This window comes from Ambystoma mexicanum, chromosome 14 (genome assembly GCF_040938575.1).
Source record: "Ambystoma mexicanum isolate Mex_15411 chromosome 14, UKY_AmexF1_1, whole genome shotgun sequence".
NCBI classification, from domain to species: domain Eukaryota; kingdom Metazoa; phylum Chordata; class Amphibia; order Caudata; family Ambystomatidae; genus Ambystoma; species Ambystoma mexicanum.
The window spans coordinates 551762131-551783928 of record NC_090940.1 but is presented as its reverse complement, the minus strand read 5'-3'; the positions used below and the strand labels follow the sequence as shown (position 1 = coordinate 551783928).

The following is a 21798-nucleotide window of genomic DNA, read 5'->3' as shown; positions in this document are numbered from 1 at the left end:
AGGTACTACTATAGCTACTTTTAGTTTCCCACCAGTTAACATCAAATTAGGGGACCCTTTTGTTTGCTTTACAGCAACAGTGTTAGGAGGAAAGTAAACAGCCACACCTCATTTGGATGTCTACTAGCCCAGCCAAGACATTCCTTACCTTCAACATCGTTAGATGCCAATTTTATTTAGCATGATCATTTTAGCTACAGTACTGACCCCACATTTCCATCCCATAGGGGGCTTAAAACATCATGCCACTATGAAGACAGACCCTTGCCGGTCTAAGCGCCATTCAACACACACTGCATGAGTGCGAGTCAGACCATACTAAATTTTCAGGTCAGTGCTCTCTCAATTTAAATTGTATCTGAACAAATTTGCAAGTTATAATTTATGCTTGTATCAGTCCGTTGAAGAGTAATTAGACTTACACTTTTAATTTTAGGAAGGCTATGAGTGCCCACCACCTGAAGAAGAGAATCCCTCTCGAAACTCGTAGCGACAGGAAATCTCCAATAGGACACATTTCTCTGCTTTGTCTGTAACCAACATTGAGATTTTTCCTAAAAGAACTCATGCCATTAACAAGTGTCTATTCGAATGTATAACATTGTTGTATAACTTGATTCCCAACTGTTGATGACCAAGTGATTTGTGATTGGTCGTACTCCTCAAATAACTTTTGACCTATATTACGTTTACCGAGTGTTGTGTAAACTCAATTTTGAATTTCCCATTTATAAATTTTTTGGGATTTACCTTATAACATATTTGTCAAAAATGTTTTGGAGGGTAAATCTATATGTACTTACAGTACCTTTTGAAATATCAGGGGATGTTTCCCTACAAGAGTGCAGAGCTATTCGCCCAATTGTTTTCAGACGATATTCATGTAGTTTTTATGTTATCTGATTGAATCACTTTATTGGCACATTCACTGGCACTGCATTTCTGGTGGCACATTCACAGTCACTTGTCATGTTAGTGTGTTTCTCCATTAACAAATCACTTGTGAGGGGTTCATCTTTCTTTACCTGTAGTATTTCTGCAGGGAATATCCACTGGAGGACGGAATAGGAATTATGGTGGCACATTCACTGTGGCAGTAATGATGATGGCATATTGGCTAGCACAATAATTGTGGTGCCAATGTTCTTTGACAGTCATTTTGATGGCCACGTATTATGGCACAGCAATTTGGTATCCGGTGAAAATGTAGTCAGTGAACAAGTCGTGGTGTGATAAAGTTGCCAAGCAAAAGGTAGTCAATTAATGCAGCTAAAAAACAGCAAAAGAGGTAGCGCTGCTAGGGTAATAGTTAGAGTTAAGAAGGGTTTAGTGGGCTTGTGAAAGCCTGGTTTAGGGTTAGGGTAGGGGAGGCAAGAATAGGGGTTAGATTAAAGAAGTTGGGGTTTGGTTAGTCGTTAGGGTAGAATAAGTGTCAGGGTTAGTATTAGGGTAGGGGTCATTGTAAGGCTAGGAATAATGAAGTAATGGTTTGGGTAAGTGTTAAAGAAAGGAGTAGGAAGGTTGGAGAGGGCTTGTGATGATGGCCTAGGATAGAGGTAAGGATAACCCTAGTGGTTAGGGTTAAGTAAGCATTAGGGTAAGAAGTAGAGTTGCCGTTTGGGTAAGGCTAAGGTTGGGATTAGAGCAAGCGTTTGGGTTAGGGCATGGGATACGTATTGTATGGTGAGCTTGTGGTGGGGTTGGAGATAGGTTCACTGTTCATTTTATATTTATTTTTTTATTGAGTAACATGGAAATAGAATGCTGTAGCGCTGAAGGGTTCATGGTCTCTAAGAGCTCAGGGGAGAATAAGAGTTGTAATCAGAGTTAGGGGAAGGTTTAGGAATGGAGTTAGGGTGATTGTGGAGGCCTGGTTAGATGTTTGGGTCATATTTTGTGTTGCAGCCTTGTGCTTTTGTGTATGTAAAAATAGCTTGTTTGGCGACCTTATTACTGGCAACATATTCACGCTTTGGATAAATGCTACTGAATTACTACATTTTTTAAAACTACTTTTTGCTGACTACATTTTCACATAGAACCAGCCATTCCAAATGGTGTATGCTCTAACATAAAGTCCAATAAAAAAAAGTACTTTCCTCAAACTGTAAAGTTAACCGTAATGGAACATGGTCTTACCTTATAGTAGCACACTCAACTCAAAATGAAGGTTCATTTTACGGTAAAGGGACATTTTAGGATGCCTCTCGGCCCTTTCGATGGAGGTCAGCAACTAGCATGAAAAATACAGACGGTGCCCCATTGACAATGTACATGACATTGTAACCAAATTCCAAGCCTACAGCAAGAATCCTTCGATTGCACCAGTGAGCAGGGAGTATATATTGTGGTCACCTGTAAAGTGCTGGCTAAGGTGTGAATCTTCTCTGCAACATCCACTGTGCCTGGGGTCCTGGTCCGGCCATGGGTAGCCCGCAGAGGGCCTCTTTTGCTTGGCCGGTTCCGGAGAAATGAGTCAGAATCGCTGGATGACTCGGCCATTGGTGTCTACAACTCCTGAGAGGCGAAAAAACGAACAGAAACGTGAGTATTCGAAAACTGGTCATCAATCCATCAAAAGAGCCCATTATAGGCTGCAGACTGACGCAGTCATTACACAGGTTCGTAAAAAGAAGACATTAAAACTCCCATAAAAATCTCTCAAATGCCAAGAAGGAAGCATGAGCAAAGCATATCTGGGAGCATCAACACATTGTAGAGTTGCTTATTTTTAGTGTCTACAGAAACCTGTATGAGAGGGAGCAATAAAACTAGCATCAGAAAATGCAGACGATGCCCTATTGACAAAGAACATGACATTCTAACCAAATTCCATGTCTACAGCAAGAATCCTTAGATGGCCCCAGTGACCAGGGAGTATATATTGTAGTCACCTGTAAATTGCTGGCTAAGGTTATAGACTGAATCATGAGTCAAATTCGCAGTGTAATGACAAGCCCAAGTTATTGCCCGCAAAGCAAAAGGCTCTAAGTTGGGAAATGGTCACTATCCCAAGCAAACATGTTCCTGCCTTCGGACTAGAAGGCTACTTGCGCCAACCCAATGACCCTTGTTTTTCTCCTGCATACACGTAGGGAAAGCGTGTGGTCAGAGAGAACAATTTCCATTGGCAGATGGCCATAGAGCAGGATTTTGGCTGTGGCAACAAATCCAGTTCTTCATCTTTTTGGAGAAAAGAGGACAATGGACAACAAAGACACTGTGGGAAAATGAACAATAGCAATGGAAGGGGTTGGCAAATACAGAGCAGCAAGTGCAGGGACGTTGAAAGAGAACAGAGTTCAGAATGCGGTCTGTATTAGGAGTTACAGACCACATTCAAGCATTGAAATTGGCTCAGCTGCAGGCTTTTTCTCAAAGAATAATATCCTTCAGCATCTTCTTCAGCAAAGTCTTTACGTTTGACAAGATTTTATAATCCCAGGTATGCCTTTAGGTGAGGTCCCACTTGCCTCAACCCCTAGGGAGGGTGTTGTGGAGCGGGCTCTCCTCCTTAGCCTCAAAGGGGGACACTCCCTCTTGGGGAGAAGGAAGGAATTCCATAGATTCGTCACATACCCTTCCCCTTAGCTTTGTGGCTTCCCCTTCTGTGTATAGAAGAAAGCGGCTTAAGAAATCTAATCTTTCTTGTTCTTGACCCTTATATGTTCAACAGAGAAACAAAAAGGTTGCAAGTCCAAGAACCATTTCATCAATCGAGTATTAGTATCTTTCCAAAGACTCATCCAAGTCAGAGGAGAGTGGTCTGTAATGAGTAAACTTTCGGCTCGTCAGATAATACCTCAAGTGTGGCACAACCCACTTTATGGCGAAGGCCTCCAGCTAGACTGTGGCATAGGATTGTTCCCTAGGAAAATGTTTTCGACTTGTGTATAGTATTGGATGCTCCATGTCGTCATTCTTGGGAGAAAAATGCACCCAATCCAAACATCCATTTGGAGTAAAAAAAATCTCTGTTGAAGTCAGGCATCTTTAGTACTGGATCCTTACATAGACTCTTCAAGTGTTCAAAACTGGTTTGATCTTTCCTATCCCATAGCTGTTCCTGGGGCTGAGCATTTTTTTCAATTGATCGGTTAGCTGCTATCGTGGAGTAGTTTGGAATAAATCACCTATAATAGCCGGTTAACCCTAGGAAGGCCCCCAAATGTCTCTTTGAAAAAGTAAAAGGGTTTCAGTTTACTCTCCCACCTAAAACAATGTGGTTGGATTAAACCATTTCAGTCCTTGCAAATTCTTTAAAATCCAACTAGACCTGTACGGCGAGTTCCTCAGTTTACATTCTCAACCTAAGAGAAAGCACTTGCCCCAAGGTGACGGGTGACGCAATATTTACCAGTCCTTTTTGTAATATGGTGCATGTTGCCATAAGCACAATTCATATTTGGTGCAATGCTGTCAAGCATGCAGAGTGAAACTCGTACTTGCCATTTACTGCAAACAAAGTGTATTTGCAGTAAATGAAAAATATGTTTCTAACATACCCATACTCGCCAGCAAGGTTGATTATACTGTAAATGGTACTCGCCATTCATAAAAACTACTCGCCAGTGCTTGTGGGCTAGTAGATTTTGCGAGCCCTGCATTTCCCACCAAACATCCTAGGTATCTTGCTGCTGATTGTGCCAGATGGCATTTTCGTGGATTGGCCGTCAGGACAATCTTCCTTAGAGCACAAGTGATCTTGATTAAATGGTACATGTGTTCCACCCAGCTGCTGCTATGCATCACAATGTCATGTAAATAAGCGCCACAGAATGCCAAGTATGATTTTTAACATGAGGTCCATCAGTTGCTGAAATATGGTGGGTGCCCCATGAAGACAGAAAGGTGAAATCTTAAATTTTAACAGACCTTGAGGTGTTGAGAAGGCAGATTTCACACAGTCGGATGGATGAAAGGGAAGTTGCCATTAACCCTTGGTAAGGTCTAGCTTAGAGAGATATTTTGCAGAACCCAATTGCTCAATCAGATCGTCAACTACCCGCATCGGGTAGTTGTCCAATACAAAGATCGAGTTGAGTCTATGCAAAATCGTCACGACTAGTCAGGCTTAGCAACTAGCACAATGGGGGGGGGACCATTGATACTCAGAGGGCTTGATGATATCTGTTGTGGCGGGTCAGAAGAAGAACGCAGACTCTGATTTTCCATCTCACTGCTTGTGTTTATTATATGAAAAGGTGAAAACTCCCATCTTTCCCTACCTAACAAAACTGACTATGGTGCTCATCAGTCGTCAATGAGAGGCAAATAGAGTCCAAATCAAGATTAGTCCATTGTCCAAACTAACCTCTCCTAACCCTACACTATTAGAACAACAAAAGCACAGGAGAATGACTTCATTCTCCCATGAGCGGGTTTTTCACCAAGTTCATTTCAATAAAGTCTCCTTAGGTAGTTTCTCTGTTGAACATATAAGGGTCAAGAACAAGAAAAATGTGATTTCTTAAGCCACTTTCTTCTATACACAGAAGGGGAAGCTACAAAGCTAAGGCGTAAGGGTATGTGTCGAATCTATGTAATTCCTCCCTTCTCCCCAAGAGGGAGCATCCCCCTTTGAGGCTAAGGAGGAAAGCCTGCTCCACAACACCCTCTCTAGGGGTCGAGGCAAGTGGGACCTCACCTAATGGGACACATTTATTCCTTTCTCTTCATTCAGATTTAGGATTTTCCCCTTATTCAATGTCCATGCTTTATCTCGACTGAGACAAGTATTAACAATCCAGTAATGATCTTCCGTCCCACGCCCTGCTCTGCTCTTCCGCTTTCCCAGTTACCTCGGCTGTCCAGGGATAATGTCACCAGAGTTTCAAACTGGCTGCGACCTGCTCTTTGGCTTGTCAGGTTGGCGTCTCATTTCTTCTATGGTATCACATATGACTTCTCCATTCTTCCGGTCGGTTCGCTCTGTGATACCTCATTGGAAGTGGTATCTTCGTTGTTCACAGAGCCACTGGTCCACCACAACTTGCTTGCAGTCACGCCACCATTTATCTCTAGCTTGGGCTTGGGAAGACATGCGTCGCACCTCCACTTCTCGGGTCTCCTCTCCATGCCAACGTGGTCCATTGGAAACTGCTCTTAGGCTTCTCTTTGGCATTGGACGCTGCACGTCCAAGTTTCTTTCAGCATACCGCTGAGAGACGATTTAAAGCTTGCTGGTTATCTTTAAATGTCTCTTCCTCTAACTTTTAATGACGCCTCTGTGGGACTTCCCCAGCGTAATGTCAAAGTTCTTCTTCTCTATTTGATTCATGCTCTATATTCTTCCAGTGGTTTTCTTCATCTCAGTACAATATACATTTTCCTTCACAGGCACAATAAGAGCATTTGGATGAGAATAACAGATTCTGGTGTGTTCTTCCCATCCTTCACTGGATGGTCTTGAATGTGGGTTAATGATATGTTGTTTAGGCAGTTCCTCATATGAACTGGAGTCCTTGTCCCCAGAGGGGAGTCTCTCCCGCTGAGGTCCTGCTTGCCTCTAGCCCTAAGGAGGGTATTTTGGAGCAGGCTCACCTCCCTAGCCTCACTGGGAAAGACTCCCTCCTCCCCCCCAGGAGAGAAGTCACGGAATCCTGCGATTTGTCACACCGCCTTGAGCATTTCCTCTACTTCTGTTGCAATTACCTTCTTTTGTGCTTCTGGAATTTGGTATGGTTTAAGGTTGACAGTTCTCCCTGCTGGAGTTCTGATGTAATTAAAAATATTCCTTAACCCTGCCTGGTTGCTAAGAGAAGACGTAAGAAAACTGCTCCAGGTGGTCTTTCATATCATGTTGTTGAATTGGTGATAAATCAGCAGAGATTAAAGTGTGCTCCTTATCAGAATCTGTCAAGTGAGCTCTCATGGTAGCAGTAGTTTTTTGTGGTCCATCTTCCATTCTTTAAGCAGGTTGACATGGTATACCTGATTCTTTTGCCTTCTATCAGGTTGGGAAATGTGGTAATTTAAAGGTCCCTTTTTTTTTTCCAAGACTTGATATGATCCATGCCATCTGGAATCCATTTTGTTTTCGGTAGTGGGTAGAAGAACTAAGACACAATGTCCAACTGAGAACGTGCGGTGTACAGCATGTTTGTTATATGCCGCCTTTTGCTGTTCTTATGCATTTGTTAGATGTTGTTTAACAAACTCTCGTACTGCGGTGAAGTGAGATAACTTTCGTGCGGTTTAAGAGATTGGCAAAAGGGCTTCTTCCCTCTTCTTCCAGGTCCCCTTCAACATGTCTAGGACATCCCGGGGTCCACTCCAATAGAGTTCAAATGAGAAAAATTCCAGGAACACCTGTGGTATTTTCCTAACTGCAAATAGGGCCCATGTACACATTATGTCCCAATGTTTCCCCATCTGTCTCTACCAATTGCGATGAATCCTCTGGAGTCATCACTGGCCCTCAGCCTAAGATCTCCACCCATATGGCATGGGAAAGGCAGAAGCTACATAATCATAACCCTCGGGGTGGTACCAGGAGGTAGGATCACATGGCAGGAGGTGGCTTTCAGGGAAAGTAGTGACTCCTTTAGGAGAGACGCGATATTCATCCTCTACTGTGGATGAACATCTTCTAATTCCAAGAAGCCTGATGGCATGTTGTCATTGTTCAATTCCCTGAAGAGAAAAAAAGTGTCTAATACTAAAGACACTCCCGTCCCCTGCACACCATTAAAGCTGATACAAAATCAGTCAAAAGTATTTGAAATGTTTACTACAATGTAATAAGATTGTACAAAAAAACAAACAAGTAAACAAAACTTATTCGATCCAGAAACTACATTTGAGTATAAATGAACAGAAGAAATTCAAGGGTGGTGCTGTGGTGGTAATGGACTCCACCTTCTACCACTCTCAGTGCAGATCCATGCTTGATGACAGCACTACATACCCAAGGTTGGATGGGGACCCCACCTCACAAATCAGGGCGACAACTGAAGACTGTGTCAACAAAGCTTTTGATAATGATTGGATCAATGTGAAGACAAGATCTTTTCTGTTGAAGAAATGCCCCATAATTCCTGTCCTATATGGGCTTCCTAAAATTCATAAGGATAAATATCATCCCCCATTAAGGTCTATCGTTGCTGACACCAATAGCATCCTAGACCCTCTATCCAAATATGTAGACAGGATTCTACAACCATTAGTACAATCAATACCAACATACTTGAGAGATACCACCGACTTCCTCTTAAATGTTAAAGAATTCTCCTGTTTGTCACCAGATTGTATTCTTTTTTCAATGGATGTGTGTAGCCTATACACCTCTATCCCACATCAGGAGGGGATAGAGGCAATAGAGTGGTTGTTATTGCAAACTAACATGGTAATTCATAAAATTTCGCAGAAAAGTGTCGCAAGCGGCTGGCGCAGAGTGTCCGCGTGCGATTGTCTGCGCCAGGCGCGTGCGCCAAAACCGATTTCCGCGCACTGCGTATTCATGGATTTTAGGCTCCCAAACCAGCCGTGGCGCAGAGTATCGCAGCGACCCTGCAGCAGCGCCAGTAACGCCCCCAAGAATGCCCTCGCGCAAGGAAAAGCCATCAAAATCGCTAAATCATTGCAAAGGGCTGCGCTAACCCTGGACCAGTTTACAGGGCTGCCAAACAAGGAACGCAAAGCGGGTAACGTTCATATCAGGGGTAAGCGGGAAGTTTTACATGCGATTAGCCAGGGTACGTGTATGACAGGGGTACGCGTGAAGTTAAACACGCGATTAGCCAGGGTACGTGTATTACAGGGGTACGCGGGAATTTTCACACGCGATTTGGCTGGGTACGTGTATGACAGGGGTACGTGTGAAGTTTTACACGCGATTAGCCAGGGTACGTGTATTACAGGGGTGCGCGGGAATAATCACACGCGATTTGGCTGGGTACGTGTATTACAGGGGTGCGCGTGAATTATCACACGCGATTTGGCTGGGTACGTGTATTACAGGGGTGCGCGGGAATAATCACACGCGATTTGGCTGGGTACGTGTATTACAGGGGTGCGCAGGAATTATCACGCAATTTGGCTGGGTACCTGTATTACAGGGGTGCGCGGGAATAATCACACGCGATTAGGCTGGGTGGGTCCTCACAGGTGTTCCCTGTACACCCTCCATGGCCCCTGCAGGCAGCCCACAAAACAGGGGACTACCCTGCACACCTGCTCATGTCTCCCACCCCCCACTCCCCCCAGCAGTGTGGGGCACCCTCCACCAGGCCCCCACCCATGTCTCCCACCACCCCCACCCCGCAGCCTCCATGGGCAGCCCCCACCAGGCCCCCACTCATGTCTCCCAGCCACCATGGGCAGCCCCCACCAGGCTCCCACCCATGTCTCCCACCACCCCAGCAGTGTGGGCACCCTCCACCAGGCCCCCACCCATGTCTACCACCCCCCCACCCCCCAGCCACCATGGGCAGCCCCCACCAGGCCCCCACTCATGTCCCCTATCACCCCCACCCCCCAGCCACCATGGGCAGCCTCCACCAGGCCCCCACTCATGTCTACCACCCCCCAGCCACCATGGGCAGCCCCCACCAGGCCCCCACTCATGTCTCCCACCACCCCCACCCCCCCAGCAGTGTGGGGCACCCTCCACCAGGCCCCCACCCATGTCTCCCACCACCCCCAGCCACCATGGGCATCCCCCACCAGGCCCCCACTCATGTCTCCCCACCACTCCCACCCCCCAGCAGTGCAGGGGCAGCCTCCACCAGGCCCCCACTCATGTCCCCTATCACCCCCACCCCCCAGCCACCATGGGCAGCCCCCACCAGGCCCCCACTCATGTCTCCCACCCACCCCCACCCCCCAGCCACCATGGGCAGCCCCCACCAGGCCCCCACTCATGTCTCCCACCACCTCCACCCACCCAGCAGTGTGGGGCACCCTCCACCAGGCCTCCACCCATGTCTCCCACCACCCCCACCCCGCAGCAGTGTGGGGCAATCAAAATTAAACAAAATACGCAAGTAAAAAAAAAAAAATTAAGCTGGCTGTCCCTTTTCAAATTAAAATCAATAAATGATAATCCTAAAAAAATTCTTCCAAAGTTCAACTCCATAAAAAGGAAATTAAGGGAAAAAAGAAATTGAATATTTTTTCCCATGGAGCAATGGTTTTCTTAGTAAAAAAAATGTCCAAATCCAAAGTCCAACTATGTGCAAAGTATTCAGGGTCCATCATCCCAACAGAAGAAATGAAACCTACCAAAAAACCTATGTAAAATGGAACTATATACAAAAGGTGGAGCAGCGTCCGTCGACTCCAAATAAAAATAAACTATAAAGGAAACCTATCACTAAATAACTATATACAATGGCAGCGGGCCAGTCCAGCGGCTCACTTAGTGGTGTTCCGGGCCAGGGCATCATCGAACTCCTCGTCTATGTCCCGGAGGCGGTCCTGTTCCATGGCCCGAGGGTCCGCAGGGACGCCGACATGTTCACCGCCAACTCCCTGTGGATTGCCTCGAGGCACTCGGCCCGCCTCAGGGCCCTCCGCATGGAGTTCTCCGCCCTGACCATCGTGAGCCGCGCCTCTTCCGCCCGCCGCCGCTCCGCATCTATGGCGTGGCCCAACCGCTGCCACACGGAAGACACTTCCCGTCCAGGGTCCTCCTGCCCTCCGGCCGATGCCTGCCCCTCCGATGTTGAAGGCCCCGAGCTATCGTGGCTCCCACCTACAGCCTCCTGCTGCTGCAGCTGCTGCTGTCCATGTGCCCTGTCCGATGGTGCCTGCACATCCTCCTCCAGCTGGGGTGCAGTCGTTGATGTGGCCACCCCTGCTGGACGTCCGACTCCCGACTGTGGCATGGATCTGTTGTCCACCAGCCTGGCCGCACGGTCGGAGGCAGCTCCACAGGGCACCCAGGTGACACATGGGTGGGAAGATGGCATGGAGGACGACTGGGGCATAGGGGGTTCCGTGGAGGAGGGGGTCGGAACAAGGTCCAGGAAACGGAGGAATCCAGCCTTGGTGAGCTGTCCCAGTGGGTCAACGCAGTCAACGAGCCATGCGAGAAGACGTGCAGACTCATCATGAAAAGACTGCAGGTCAGCTCGCATGGCCCGTTGACGCAACGCCACCCCACCCTGGACAGGCTCAACCTGGTGCAGGATAACCATATCCGCAGGGAGAGGAAGGCCAGGTGTTGTAAGCCAATCCCCTCCCTGAGAACGGGTCTGGAGGTAGGCATCCCCGCTGGTGCAAGATGATGCAGTGACAGGAGCAGGGACAGGATTGCACACAGGCACCTCCGCGGCGGCCTGTGCTGCCTCCTGTCCCAGATCCTGCACTGCACCACTAGCACCAGTGGAATCCCCACCTCCAGACCCTGCCTCTGTCGCTTGCACGGCATCCTCCTCCTCCAAACCCCCCACCAACCTGGATGACTCCGTGCCATCTTCCTCCTTTGGGCCCTGTGGGGTCCCAGCTGCCCCTTCTGCTGCCGAGGAGTCCAACTCCAACATCCGCCTCTTGGACCTCCCCTCGGCAGCTGCGGCCTGGGACACGGCACCGGACTCCTCACTCCCCGACGAGATCAGAACCTTGGAGGGGATCCGGGCCTTGCGTCTCCGGCTGGTGGTGCGACCCCTGCCGCTGTGCTCCACAGCACCTTCTCCGCCCTCTTCATCAGTTGACGCTGCAGACAGGGAGAAAGAAAACACAGGCATCAGGGCACTGTCCAATGGACTCATACACACATGACAGTCATACATGAGTGGCATTGGTAAACCTCAGACATGGCATCACAATCCCCAACACACATGTCATTTCAACTTGCACACATGAGCCATACCACAGCCATATTGCAACAGCCAGCACCATCCATTCACATACAACAGCATGAGCAGCCAAAGGTCATCCACACATCACATGCAACATAGGGAGTACACTACACATGCACACACACCACCAAACTTGCATGCATGTGTACACCTCCGCCAACTGTCGCAGTGTTCCGATCGACATCCATGTCACACCTGACAATCATTCCTCCACATCCTGTGCCATGCAAGCCCACACACACAAGCACCATCCATGTGTCACACATGAGACCCCTCGCATGTGTCACCCTCACGGCCCTGTACACCGCCACCCTACTTGCCCACATAAAAATACATGTTCAACCTGCACACTCCTGGCACACCACACGCAGAGCTTACAATCAGTATGCATGTACACTTACCGCTCGACTCCAGACGGGTCTGCCTCTCAAGGACCTGGACGTGGAGCGCTGGGGATATGCGTTCCAGGACCCTCATCTGATCTTCCGACAAGTGGCTCCTTAGCATCCGCTGCCTTCAGGAGGCGCCGGGCCTCGTTGAGGGTCCTGGACCTGAAGTCCTCCCAGCGCTTCCTGACACGTTCGTAGTCGCGGACTGCCACCTCCTCCGCGTTGATGGCAGTCACGATGTCCATCCAGATCCGAGTCCGTCCTTCCTTGTCGGCGCGCAACCTTCCGAAGAGGGCATCATACTGCCCCAGGACATGCTCCACCAGGACACCAACTTCGGTGGCAGTGAAGCTGGTGCCCCTCTGCCTCCTTGGCCGGGGGTTGCCACTGGTGCCAGATGTTGCAGTGCCCGACATGGCAACCCCAGAGGCAGGAGTGGGTGGGCAACTGGGTCCTGGGGCTGGGCTGTGGGGCGATGGAAAAGCAGTCGGGAGTCTTCGGTTCCAGCAGGGGTGGTCACAGCAACAGCACCCCTGGCTGATGTGCAGGCAGCAAATGGCAGGGCACGTGGGCAGCAGGCAGTCAGGCAGCAGCAGATGGCAGGTGGGAGCGTGCTCAGGGCTCTGGGGGGCAGTAATTCGGCCTTCTGGGCAGGAGCGTGGTCTTCCGTGTGTGAACGCGTGGCCAGCTTGATACGGAGTGATTTTGCACGTGAAAATCCAGCACGTCTGCGTGTAATCCGAGGAAAGGCCCTTAGCGCGTAAGCGCGTCAGCACACGTCTGTACATTCATTGGCCCAAAGGCCACCAGCGTATGCGCGTCTATGAAGTCACGTGCACGTTGAATATGGCACACATTTGAAATGTTGCGTGTTAAAAAAATGAAAGACACGTCCGAGTGACAAAGCGTGTAATTGGTGGAAATGGCCCTACACGCGGAAGTGACAAAGCGTGTAATTGGTGGAAATGGCCCTAGCGCGTACACGCGGAAGTGACGCTGGATGTGTGGGCCTGCATAAAAGGTACATGTAGCACACCATTTCCTTGTACGTGCTTTTCGTGGAGAGCGAGTGGGTGAAATCTGTACTTCTTGTCGTTTCACACGCGATTTACTTCACGGCGTTTCAAGTTCGTACTCCCTGTTACCTCCGACAGCTTTTTCTCTTTTTCTGGTTTTCCTGGGCCTGTTCCCTCAAACAGCATTCCCTTCTACTGCTGTCCTGTCTCCTCAGACAGCGTACAATTCTTCTTTTGGCGGGGGTGTTGCCAACGCACACACGCGCTTCTTTTTCACGCTCTTTTTCCTGGCAGACGGTGAGTCACGCACGTATCTAACATCTGTGCTTGCCCCGTGTGTAGCCTACCCCTTCAGAGGTCATTCTAGGCTGTGTGTGACACGCATACGTTCATTCTTGTGTTACTGGGTGCCACAGCATAGTGCAGGTTTTTTTTTTCCGCACACGTGGTCTAGGAGGGGTTGCGTGCACGTCATCTCCCTTTTTTGGGCTTCCTGTGCGTTGCGTGACCCGTCATCTTTCCCCAGGGGTCACATTCAGCCTTGCTAGAGAAGTAGGGTACAATTACCATCTGGTACCCAACCCCTTTGACCCCCAATTGCCCAGGACAATAGTTTAAAGCCACTCCCATACGCACATTAACATCAGTGCCATGGTTGGGAGGCGTGGAATCCGTAAGGGTGGCAAAGGTGGACGAGCCACAAGTGGTGGCCGTGGTGGATCCGGTAGGGGACGTGGTTGTTACTTGCAGGGTGACCCTGTCCCCCCATGTGTGGAGGACCAGTCAAGGGCACCCATAATCCCCCCCGCCCCACCTGGTTGAGGCTGATGTGGCTGACACCATCCATGCTCAGCCCTTGTTGGACCAGCCCATTGTGGCACCAGACCTGGCTGACTCCATGGCTGACTTCCAGGTCAGCAGGCCTATGACACGTGCGCTGGTGCACGTTGATGTCATCAGGCCACATGGATCAGGGGCAGCAAGGTCATCTGCTGCCCCATGTAGGCAGGGTGGAGAGGCTGCAGGGGCAGCTGCGGCTCCATCCACCCCAGCTCTCACACACCCAGCCAGGACAGTGTCGGTCCTAGTCCATCCTGCTGACATTCCCCCTGACACCATTACACTTGAGCCAATGCCTGCACCAACTCCCATGCTGAGTGTGCAATCCCACACTCCTGATACAGAGTCCACCAGGGCTCCTGCCCCTAGTGTCCAGAGCGGCGCAGGACACTCAGGATCACCACCACCTTCCAAGCGGAAGAGGAAGAGTGCTCGTCCGGCACAGGCTGATGCCCCAGACACGGCTACACAGTCCGGCCCGTCGAGGAAGCCCAGCTTCACGGATGCCGAACTGAATACACTTGTCGAGTATGTGTCCGCACATGATAAAGAAATGGTCATTGTTGCAGGATCCAAGACCACACCTGCACAACGCCAGGCACACTGGCAGACCGTTGCGGACATCGTAAGTGCCCTTGGAATCGTGAGGCGCACAGCCAATGATTGCTATAAGCGCTGGAATGACCTAAAGCGCAGGGCAAAGAATAAGCTGGCCGCAAGTCATGCCGCAACTCTAGTGACTGGAGGTGGGTCTCCAGTAGAAGACATGGAACTCACTCCACATGAGTCAGTCGCTGGGACCTACGTCACGGAGGAACAGATCCAAGGCGTGGGAGATCTGCCTGATTATGAGGCATTGTCCGGTGAGTGCACATGCATGTGTGTGTCATCCATGTGCATGGTGTGTGTGCGAGGGCTTCTGTTTGTGTGCCAGGTGAGGGTGTGTGCGCCTGAGTCGTTTGGGTCACCCATGTGCTTCATGCAATACATTCTGCGCAGCAGCATTTGGCCATAGCAGTATCCCTTCTGCCAACAGTAGACATCTAGCCCAACAGCACGCCAGTTGCCCTTGAAGTGTCACCTTGCCACAACATTGTTGCTTATTTTTCTCTGTTCATTCAGGCAGATTGTTTGCATTCCACCACTTTTACTAGGCATTTCTCAGTCCTCTAGTCACATGTCTGACATGGCTATGGTAAAGTGGAGTGACTTTGTTACCTGGATATCATTTGTTTAGACATGTCCCTGTGCAATCGGACCATTTTACTGGCAGCTCCAGGTGAAAAATCAGACCTGTTTAAATTAGAAAAGCTATTACATGAGGGAACTGGACTGAATGAATAAGTGCTGCCCTCCTCTCCATCTTCACTCAATAGCAATGGTACATGCCATCTGTGTGATGGCATGTGTATTTCACCTGGCAATCACTGGCCAATGTGTGATGCCACTGCCAGGCAGCATGCAGAAAATGTGTTCATCTTCCATCTTGGTGTCAGTGTGTGCCATTTGCCTACCCTTCATACGCAGTGAGGGTGCATGCATGGGAGGGTTTTAGTCATGTGGGACATGTGTCAATCAAGTACTGGTTCTGTTGCTTCTCAGCCCTCATTGTGTGCCATGGTGCTAATGCCTGTTTCCATTTGTTTGCTTTTATGTCTTTGCAGGGGAAGACGCACCTGATACTGCTGGGGTTGTGGAGATGGTGCAGACCCAGGAGGGGTCTGAGGGCCGACCGACCACCAGTGAGGGACGTGGTGTGGTGGTGGGTGAGAACCCACAACTGCTGCAGGTCGTGCTCTCAAGGGGTGTCTCTGGCTGCACCTCCCCCGAGCTGTACTCAGGTGTTGATTCGGATGATGAGACCTACGTGCCGTCGCAGGTGAGTGTTCCTGGGAGGGATTCTGTTCTGTCCCACCCACCTGCACCAGGGTCAGAACCCTCAATGGGGATGTCAGTGTTGGCAGCTACGCCTTTGGTGGTTACGGATGCAGGGTCACACTCCGCGACATCTGATCCTGTTCCTGGGCCAGCAGATCAGAGGGGGAATGCAGTCCTGCAGCCTCAGGCAGTGCCGGCACAGCAAGGCGCAGTTCGCCTTGCCCCAGACAGGTGTGGTGCCCGCCGACGTGGTGGCCGTACGCCACCTGGCAATACCGCATGGGAGCAATCCATTTACGGTATGGCAACCCAACAGGCAGCATCATCAGAGATGATGGCTCAGGCCATGGATAGGGTGGCCACTTCCATTGTCCCCCCCGAAAGGCTGATGGAGCGACTACAGCAGGCAACCGACTCCATCTGCCAGTCACACAGGGAGGACATGTTGGCGTCCAACAGGGACAGGCGGGCGGCACTGGCGACTCTGCAGGAAGCCATCTCCATAGAGTCCCAGGGCCACAGGGAAGCCCTGAGGCTGGAACTCCTTCACCTCAGGACGACTCTTGTTGAGCTTGAGGCTTCAACAAACCGAAGGACAGAACAGCAGCTGGAGCGTCTCACCCGTACGCTCTCAGCTGAGATGCAGGCAACTAGGGCGGAGGTCCGGGCATCCCGTGAGTTGTTGCATGGGGACCTCCGCACACTCATCCTCCAGAATGAGACCTACCACACCCGCATGCTTGCAGCCATGGAGGAACAGACTAGGGCCTTGCGTGGGCTGCCTCCCATAGTGCCACCACCTCCGGATGCAGCTGCACAGGGTGATAATAGCGACAGCAGTGATACTCCCACAATAGGGTAGCAGTGTGGGCCATGAGCCCATGGAGGTGTTTTTTTCGCAAGATCCACACAGGTGGGTTTTGGTGTGCACCCTGTCCTCGGACCTCCTGGGTGGCCTCCCCAACCCCCCCGGGCCCATTAATGGGCTTTTTTCTTTTTTTTTTTTTTATTTATTTATTTTTTTTTTTTGGGGACAGTGTGTTGCCTTGTGTGGCTCCCATGGGCATACACTGCATTGTGGCTGGGCACATGCAGGCTTGCCATGTATTTGCTTCAGATGCTTGGGTTTTTGTCACACACACCCCTCCTGCTTCCCGTTTCCATGGGCTTGCAAAGGGTGTGCCCAAGTGACATTGACGTACATGGTGACATTGGACTCCCACTACATGTGTGGGTAGTCTAGTCAATACTGTGTATACATTCCTAGTGCATATTGCTGTTGTGTTGTACACTGCATGTTGCATTGATGTGTAACTCATCATCCATGTCTACCTCCTAATTTGCAGGTCCTTTCCTCTTGTCTACACAAGGCCCTCTACTTTGGAGATGGGGTCCATGTTGGTAGCAGTGCACCTACAACTCTACATGGCGGGAACACTGTACAGTTGGAAGTGGTGGGAGTGCAGGCATTTCCAGGTGGTGAGAATACTGATTCCTTACATTCGTAATGTCATGTTAATGGTAGTTTTGCGGGTCAGTAGCTGATAAGTGTTATTGCTAAATACCTGCTCAAGTGTGTTGTTGGTCCTGCATTACTGTGAGCATTTCAGGTGTCGCGAGTTTCAATTAGGGACACTGTACTTTGTGACACTTGTGTCATGTTGTGGGGATTACTTTGTTTACCTGCACATAGCATGACATGGCACGGTGTGTCGTGTGGCGGTGCTGGGGATGGGTTGGGTGACATGGCACTGTCCTCATGTTGCATTTTGCAAGTGGGTATTCATTTTAGCTGCATGAATGTGTTTTTTCACGAAACTGCATTGGTGGTGTCTGTGTAGGTAGGGATGCACACACTGTAACACTTCCAGGTGAACAATCTCAGGCTGATATGGTTTTGACGGTTGATTCTCCAGACATTCAGGATCAGTGTCAGGTTGAGTCATCATTGATTGTCAGATGGTATGTGCCAGGGCAGTGTGCACTCCACAGGGGTGTGATTTCTATGTGAAGTAATTAGCCACTAGCTGTGTACGGGCTGCCTCCCCCGTGCCCTTTCCCCTCCCATGCGCAGCGGGCGTGCATGTGGTTGAGGATGTGGGGGCACCACCATGTCCACGGCCAGGCCCCGGCGTGTTGCAACGTTGTGCAGGACACATGCTGCCACTATGATCCTGCACACTACTGGGGGAGCGTATAACAGCTGCCCGCCAGAACGGTCAAGGGAGCGAAAGCGTGACTTTAGCACTCCGAATGTGCGCTCCACTATGCCCCGGGTTGCAATGTGGGCTGTGTTATATCTTACCTCGGGTGGCGTGGTGGGGTTCCGAATTGGCGTCATCATGTGGGGGCTGAGAGGGTAGGCACTGTCCCCTGTGGAGGTGGTGATGGGTATCATTGGTGGGGTTGTGACCTTGCTCAGTATCGGACATGCATGCATGTGCAGTGGCATTCATACTCACCAAGCAGCCATGTATCGCCATGCCGCCCAGCTTCTAGGTCCCGGCTTAGGGTGGACATTCGGTAAATGAAGCTGTCGTTGGTGGACCCGGGATAGTTGGCATATACTGAGGGGATTCCCTTGGCATTACATACTACCTGCACGTTGATGGAATGCCAGTGCTTGCGTTTCCTATAGATGTGCTCAGATGCCCTGGGGGGACATAGAGCCACATGGGTGCAGTCGATGGCACCTAGCACTTTGGGGAATCGTGCCACACCGTAAAAATCCAGGGCGGCAGCATGCCTTTCTGCAGGTGTTCTGGGCAGGTATATGTGCCTGCGGACTGATGGGCGTGCAGTGATGATGTTCAAGACCTGGTGTAGGCAGCGTGACTGCGTGGCCTGTGACACCCCACCCACTATGGCACTTGTCCGCTGAAATGATCCAGTGGCTAAGAAGTGCAGTACATTGAGGACCTTCTCCAGGGGATGAGTGCTTGGGAGCACAGGGTGGGTGATGTGAGGTCATCCCCCCACTCACTCACCAGGTCCAGTATTATGTGTGGTGGAAACCTGTACCTCCCATACACCTGGTCATCAGGCATCCCGAAAAGGCTGGTTCTGGGTGTGAAAATTCTGTCCCTGACTATCCTCCTCCTCCTCCTCCTCCTCCTCCTTTGGTAGCCCACGGCCACTGCTGCTAGGAACGGTATAGTCATCCTGGCGTCTGAGCTTGTTAGTTTTTTGCGCGCAAATTTATGCGTCGTGGGTCGACGTATGCCTGCTTCCTACTGGCGTACGTGTTTCTTTGCGCGTATTGTAGGTGAGCATGTGAAACTTCCCGCAAACCCCTGAAATCCAGTACCAAGGCCAATAGCGTGTGGAAATTTCCGCGCACCCCGGAATACACGTGCGCTGATGTACTTGCGTGTGTAAGTGCCCGCGCACCCCTGAAATACACGTACATAGGCCAATCGCGTGTACGCGCCCTTTTGTCCAATTACACGCGATGACACTCTGACGTGCAGTCTTTCCACGTGTGCTCCGTCATCACGTGCTATGAGGGAAACACCCGTGCGGGTCACGTCACAGACGCGCTTACGCGCTGAGGGCCTTTGGTCCAATAGAATCGCGTATGCGTGCTGACGCGCTAAGGGCCTTTCCTCGAATTTCACGCTGACGTGCAGGATTTTCACGTGCCAAATCACTCCGTATCAAGCTGGCCACGCGAAAACACACGAAAGACCACGCTCCTGCCCAGAAGGCCGAATTACTGCCCCCCAGTACCCGAGCAGCCTCCCACGTGCCATCTGCTGCTGCCTGCCTGCCTGCTGCCACCATGCCCTGCCATTTGGTGCCTGCACATCAGCCATCTGCAGGGGTCCAGTTGCTGTGTCCACCCCTGCTGGAACAGAAGACTCCCGACTGGGATAACATCGCTCCACAGCCCAGCACCAGGACCCAGTTGGCCACCCACTCCTGCCTCTGGGGTTGCCATGTCGGGCACTTCGACATCTGGCACCAGTGGCAACCCCAGGCCAGAGGGGCACCAGCTTCACTGCCACCGAAGTTGGTGTCCTGGTGGAGCATGTCCTGGGGCAGTATGATGCCCTCTTCGGATCGTCCCGCGCCAGCAAGGAAGGAAGGACGGGAGAGGATCTGGGCCGACTGTGGGGTTGCCATCAACGCGGAGGGGGTGGCAACCGAAGCGCTAGGAGGGGAGCCGGGGCCGCATGAGTTCCATCCAGATGAGGGTCCTGGAACGCGTATACCCAGCGCTCCACTCCCAGATCCTTGAGAGGGAGACCCGTCTGGAGTTGAGCGGTAAGTGGCCAAGCATTGCTGTGTGAGACAGGGCATGTTGCGGTGTGCTGGTTGTCCGATACTTGCCTGTATGTGTGACATAGGCCATGTATGCATGTATGTGTGCAGGGACATCATGGTAATGCATGTGCGACCAGTGATGTGTGAACCACATGGTTGTTGCATGTGTTTAAATGCGACATGGGGAGCCCTATGCAGATTTTACACATGAGAGCATGCCAGTCTCTGTTCCTGGACAGGTACATATATGGTAGCCATGTCTGTGTGCCTGACCTGCGTGTCTGTGACTTGTGAATGCCATGGATGCATGACACATGTGTGTGACAATGCACAGATTCACTGATGCAGCCTAGTTATCCTTGTATCCGCTGTGTTTGGGGTGTATGAGGCCAGATGGATGTGACTGAGGTGAAGTGTGTGCATGTGATAGGCATGACCCATGATGCATGTGAGTTCCATATCATTGTATGTTTCAAGAGTCCATTGGACATGTATGGAAATGTCCATGGCATGCACCATGCCTGTTACTCTGTGTTTTGCCTGGACTGACCCATGTGTTGTGGAGGGACATGATGAAAGTGTACTTTGACAGTGGTACTCATCTGCTATTGCTTCCTGTCTAGGGGACCATTGAACAGTACCCTGATGCTTGTGTTCTATGTCTCCCTCTACGCAGCGGCTAGTGAAGAAGAGGGCAGAGATGGCGCTGTGGAGCAAGGCGGCGGGGATGCCCCCACGCTGCAGCGGAAGGGGTGGGTGAGCGCCCACAGGGGCCTGCTACGGCGGAAGACGGTGAGAAGCCATCCAGGTTGGTGGTTTCCACAGAGGAGGAGGCCGCCACTGAGGCACACATGAGGCCTGGTGGGGGAATCCCTGCTGGTGCAAGTGGTGCAGTCCAGGGGCAGGGGCAGGAGGCAGCACAGGTCACCGTGGAGGGGGCCTGTGCATGTCGCTGTCCCTGACCCTGTGAGTGCACCACCATGCACCAGCAGGGATGCCCCGTCCGCAGGTAGAGGGGATGTCCATGTCACCCGACTCCCCTCCACCTGTGGACGAGGGGACCCGTGGCCGTATGGAGAAGGTCCTGATTGGGGTCGCGATGCGCGCGGGTGCAATTCGTGATGACGTGCGTGCTTCCCGGGAGGAGCACGCACGTCATCACGAAGAGCACCGTGCCGACGTGGCCCAATTGGGATCTTCCATGTTCGGGGGTTTCCTGCATGTGTCGGCCAATCTGGCGGCCCTCTCCTCCTCTGTGGAGGCTATACGCCGGTCGTTCTCCTTGCCGTCTTCCGGCCCAGATGCCACAGGGCCCCCTGTGGACCTGCCCTGACCAATGCAGCCAGCTCGGTGGGGATCCCATCCCTGCCTCAGTCGGGAGTCGGAGGTCCAGCAGGGGTGGACACCACAGCAACTGTACCCCAGCAGATGGAGGATGTGCCGGCATCATCAGGCAGGGCACGTGCACGACGGCGTCGGTGGATTCCATCAGCCTGGATGCCGTCGTGCTGGCAGAGGCAGTTGCGTCGGAGGCAGCAGAGTCAACGTGGGAGGCATCATGGCTCGGGGCCATCAACATCGGAGGGGCAGGCATCGGCCGGAGGG

General features: G+C 51.1%; 1 protein-coding gene across 7 annotated transcripts in view; it reads right to left on the bottom strand.

The window, feature by feature from the left end:
• CEP128 (centrosomal protein 128) overlaps positions 1-21798 on the bottom strand; it is an 864240-nt gene that overhangs the window by 742402 nt on the left and 100040 nt on the right. For all 7 annotated transcript variants that reach the window (XR_011283785.1, XR_011283784.1, XR_011283786.1 and 4 more), the window contains one exon: positions 2356-2517. Coding sequence is in view for 4 of the 7 variants with exons in the window: in XM_069637862.1 (XP_069493963.1) it covers positions 2356-2502 (147 nt within the window). In the remaining 3 variants the exon portion in view is untranslated. The remainder of the gene's footprint in view (positions 1-2355; positions 2518-21798) is intronic.